The sequence below is a fragment of the Atta cephalotes genome (assembly GCF_000143395.1).
Source record: "Atta cephalotes unplaced genomic scaffold scaffold00031, whole genome shotgun sequence".
NCBI classification, from domain to species: domain Eukaryota; kingdom Metazoa; phylum Arthropoda; class Insecta; order Hymenoptera; family Formicidae; genus Atta; species Atta cephalotes.
In genome coordinates, this window is record NW_012130095.1 from 2,170,110 (window position 1) to 2,174,038 (window position 3,929).

Sequence of the window (3,929 nt, forward strand, 5' to 3'; positions counted from 1 at the left end):
CACAGCTGTTGACGTGATATCTTTAAAAAGTCACTTTTTGATGAAGAAGTCTCCGATCGAAGATGTCAAATACGATAGCGCTATTGGAAAATTTCAATTATGAAGGCATTTGTATAAGAAACATGAAAAGTATATATATATATATTTCTTAAGTAAATAGAACAATATTTCAAAATTTTTCTATTGGGGTTTTCTTTGAGATTTTCATTTCTGTCGCTTACAACTTTTCTTGTGTCAGTCATGTCTTCAATTACGGAAGGTAAGTAAAAATATTGAGTTACGCGCGGGGTGTTTCATCAAAGAGAAATTCATAAAACTAATCGCTTTTCTCTTTTGCAGGAATTTTTAATCTTGTAAATTAGTTATAAAACGAAACTCTGATAAAAAGAACGCTTTTATAAGATTTTTAACTTTACCGAAGACTTCAGAGAATGAATAGGAAATCCTAAGAAATTAATATTGTGTCATATAACGAAGCTTTTCACTTTGTTCTGAATGTCCACCTTTGGTTTGTGTGTCTACTAAAAGACATGAGGACTCACGTGCACGCTTTTGTACAGTTTAGGAGTAGAAAAGAATGGAGAAGAGCACGAAGATGAAGAAGATGAAGAATAGGAGAGGGAGAAGAAGAAGATGATGAAAAAGAAAAAGGAGGAGGAGAAGGAGAAGGAGGAAGAGGAGGAGGAGAGAAATGAGACAGAAGCCTGGGTAAGTTATCACTCGAGTCTGGACCAGGAATAGTCACACCATGTGGTGGCAGCCGTGGGACTGACTATTTTCGGGTAAAGACAAATTTGGCGCGGCGAAGCGCTACGCGAGGGAGCCGAAAAGCTGAGCCGAGCCGAGCCGAGCCGTCGCGTGGTAGTCGTCTCGAGTGTAAGCTTACATCTGCACACGACGACGACGAGGGGGGTGTCGGCTCGTCGTCACTCGAGAGGAGAGGCCAATGGGATCTGTGCTGCCATTTTTAGAGGGCTCATTCCAAAGCGATCGTGCTCGAGGCTTTGGCAGCATTCAGTCCGAAGCGGTCATCCAGGTTGGCAGGATTTGAAGTCTTGAGGAAATCAGCCTGAGGAATTCTCTCTCGGCCATTTAGTAATAATTTCAGAAGAAATCAGGTGTTAAGTCAAGAGGACCCCTTTCGGGTACGATTGAATACAGGCGTTTCCAGCGCGCCAGATATTCCTCGTTGGAGAGTGTTTTAGGATCTTTCAGGATGAATTACGTAACAGCGGTGTATTCGCGAAACGAAATTGTTGCGAGAAGTGTCGTATCAAAAAGCTGTTCGAATCCAGCAATCTCAGTTGGAGCAAAGAAGAGAGGATCTTTAAGAGCATACATCGGCATTCGTACGACCTAAGCTTGTAATACCGGGCGACCGTTCCGTGCTTCCTTACTTCCCATAGTGAATGTGACGTATGGAATGTAAAGAAGTATGGAGCTGCGTCCTGGTGAATCGTCGGGAGACGACGGATAGTCGTTTTTATTGAAGAATCGAGAGATTTCCAGATTTATTGTCGATGACGAAAACGGGGACTTGTGACGAATGAAAAGGCAAGGATAAGAATAAGAATCGGAAGGATAACGACGGAGCAGGATAATAGTGCCGCGTAAAAGAGTCAGTAACAAATGGTGCAAAGATTTGCGGTCTTGCGTCTTCTGCGATGCAAATCTTAGGAGCAGCCAGCCGCCAGAAATAGATTGCTTTCGCGTAACTGACGCCGATATGGCCCAGGCATCATTCCACGTACATATGGTCTTCCGCGGCCTCTATTTATGGCTTTGGTGTCGCTACCATGTGGTCACCACTTTTATTATCCCTTCATAAGTTCTTCGTCATTCTTAGCGCGATGACAGAGGACTCGTATCTCTTCGTATATTTTTCCTCTCATATTATTCTAGTTGATAACTATAATTAGTTATTACTAATTACTATAGTAGCTTATCTTTTTGCAAGATTATCTTTTACATTAGCAATTAGCCGCCAATTCAGATTTTTCATTCATTCATTTCCACAGATTTTCAATCGTTCGATTTGATTGCAGCGGCGAGGAAAGCGAGACACGAAAGAAAATGGGTGAGCAAGCGAGGAAGAAGACTGGTTGCTGTTTTCGAGCCCGAAATAGGACCCAAGCACAACCGCAGCCATGTTTCCAGAAATAAGTTCTCCGGTTACAGAATCTATTTCCGGTGCGCGGGCCGCCGACCGGTGCCGATTGCACGACGATCGGTGACGTATTCAGCTGCAGGTGTAACCTCACGTTGCATAGCAGGATCATACGCGCGGTATTTGGTTCTGGTGTCCGGAAAAAAGATTCAGTGTTGGTCGTAATGTTGTAACAATAGTCGGCCAGTGACGTCAGTGATTACGGTGAGATCGACTATGGTTCACGTAATAAGCGTATTCTGATCGTCGCAAGCACACCGTGTAAATAACGCGATTATAGGTGAATGTGCAAGTTACAATTTGCCTTGTAATAATGAGACTATTATTATTATTAAGGCTGTTATTATTAAATATTTGAAGAATTATTCCTTATTATTTATCAAATGCTTTAATTATTACATATTGTAAGTACATATTGTAAGTATTATTAAATTCTGCTGTTTCATTTTTCTGATGTTGATGTATTATATATATATATATATATATATATATATATATATTTTTTTTTTAGAGAAAGAGAGCGTTGTTACATAGATGTATTTCCGATAATTTCCGATAATCTTCTTACATCATTTGTCGATTATTCTGTGTACTTTGTGCAACGTTCGGTCTCACGAATTTTGGCGAACAATGCCGCGATTTGATTCGGGGTTCATTGGGTAGTACATTACGTTTCCATAGATGTGTACGAATTTATCGACGGTAAAATAGATTTGCGCTTCTCGTGGCAGTAATGCTCTTGATTAAGCCGAATGAATTACGCTGATATTATTGCCGTGAAATAATAATATTATTCCTGGTATTATCGGCTAATGCCGCCATTTGCATTAACGTCGGCACCTGCTAATTGGCATCGCCCGTCGCATTTTGTCTATTTGCCGTACGTGTTACACGAGTAGCCTGATTATGCTAAACACCGTCGAGTAATAACGCATTTAAACGAATGTACTGAATTTGCTAAAAGAGATTCGCAAAAAAAAAGACTTTTTTTCACATAGTTTCCTCCTTATCTATATAGATATCTTAATTTAAAGTCAATTAGAAATCTGGGGAATTGCTTGTAAATTTTCAAGAATTAGAAAGTTACCTGTCATTTCTATAATTGTTAGAGGAAAGATCAACATTTACCTGAGAGTTGAACTTGGAACGCGCACCAGTCACCCCAAAGACGTCATCAAGTTGTCGAGGATTGGGAAGTAATGGAGAGGATATAGAGAGCGGATTATGCGACGTTTCGCAATAATCACAGATAGCTCGGATGCAACCTTGGCACGTTTTCGGTAGATCGATAACACAGCATGGCAGAGACGAATCGGTGGTCAAAAGTCCCGGGAGAAGGAACCCATTGGCTACGCAGCATCCAGTAGCGGCTACGAGAGTCGAATGACAGAATCGCGTATTGGCTGTTCGGTACGATCGTCACGTTTACCGCGACAATTTATGACGATTGGAATAGCGACCGTTATGCGTTCACGCGATACGGCCGGACTGTAGGAAGACTCCAATGCGCGACACCTTATCAAACTGGTTCAATTAGTGGCTAGCGTGGGTGAGGAGAAAGAAAGAGAGAAAGAGAAAGAGGAGGAGACGAAGGGATTAGTAATGTCCTCTCTTAAGTTCTCTTTAATTTTAATTTTTAAAATCTCTCTTGCGAAAGAGAAATATTATTGCATTTTTCTTCAAAAATACTAAGGTATATTCTCGCTTTTAATAATGTATCATTAAAAAAAATCTCTGATTATATACAATGTCGTTGAAATTA

At 40.7% G+C, this 3,929-nt stretch overlaps 1 protein-coding gene across 1 annotated transcript; it reads left to right on the forward strand.

The window, feature by feature from the left end:
• The first annotated feature begins 946 nt into the window (after positions 1-946).
• On the forward strand, positions 947-3,661 carry LOC105621031. Its single transcript, XM_012202507.1, is given in 6 exon segments — positions 947-1,036; positions 1,216-1,364; positions 1,678-1,821; positions 1,823-1,874; positions 1,994-2,251; positions 3,452-3,661. Coding segments are annotated over 6 exon segments (903 nt in total).
• The last annotated feature ends 268 nt before the right edge of the window (positions 3,662-3,929 follow it).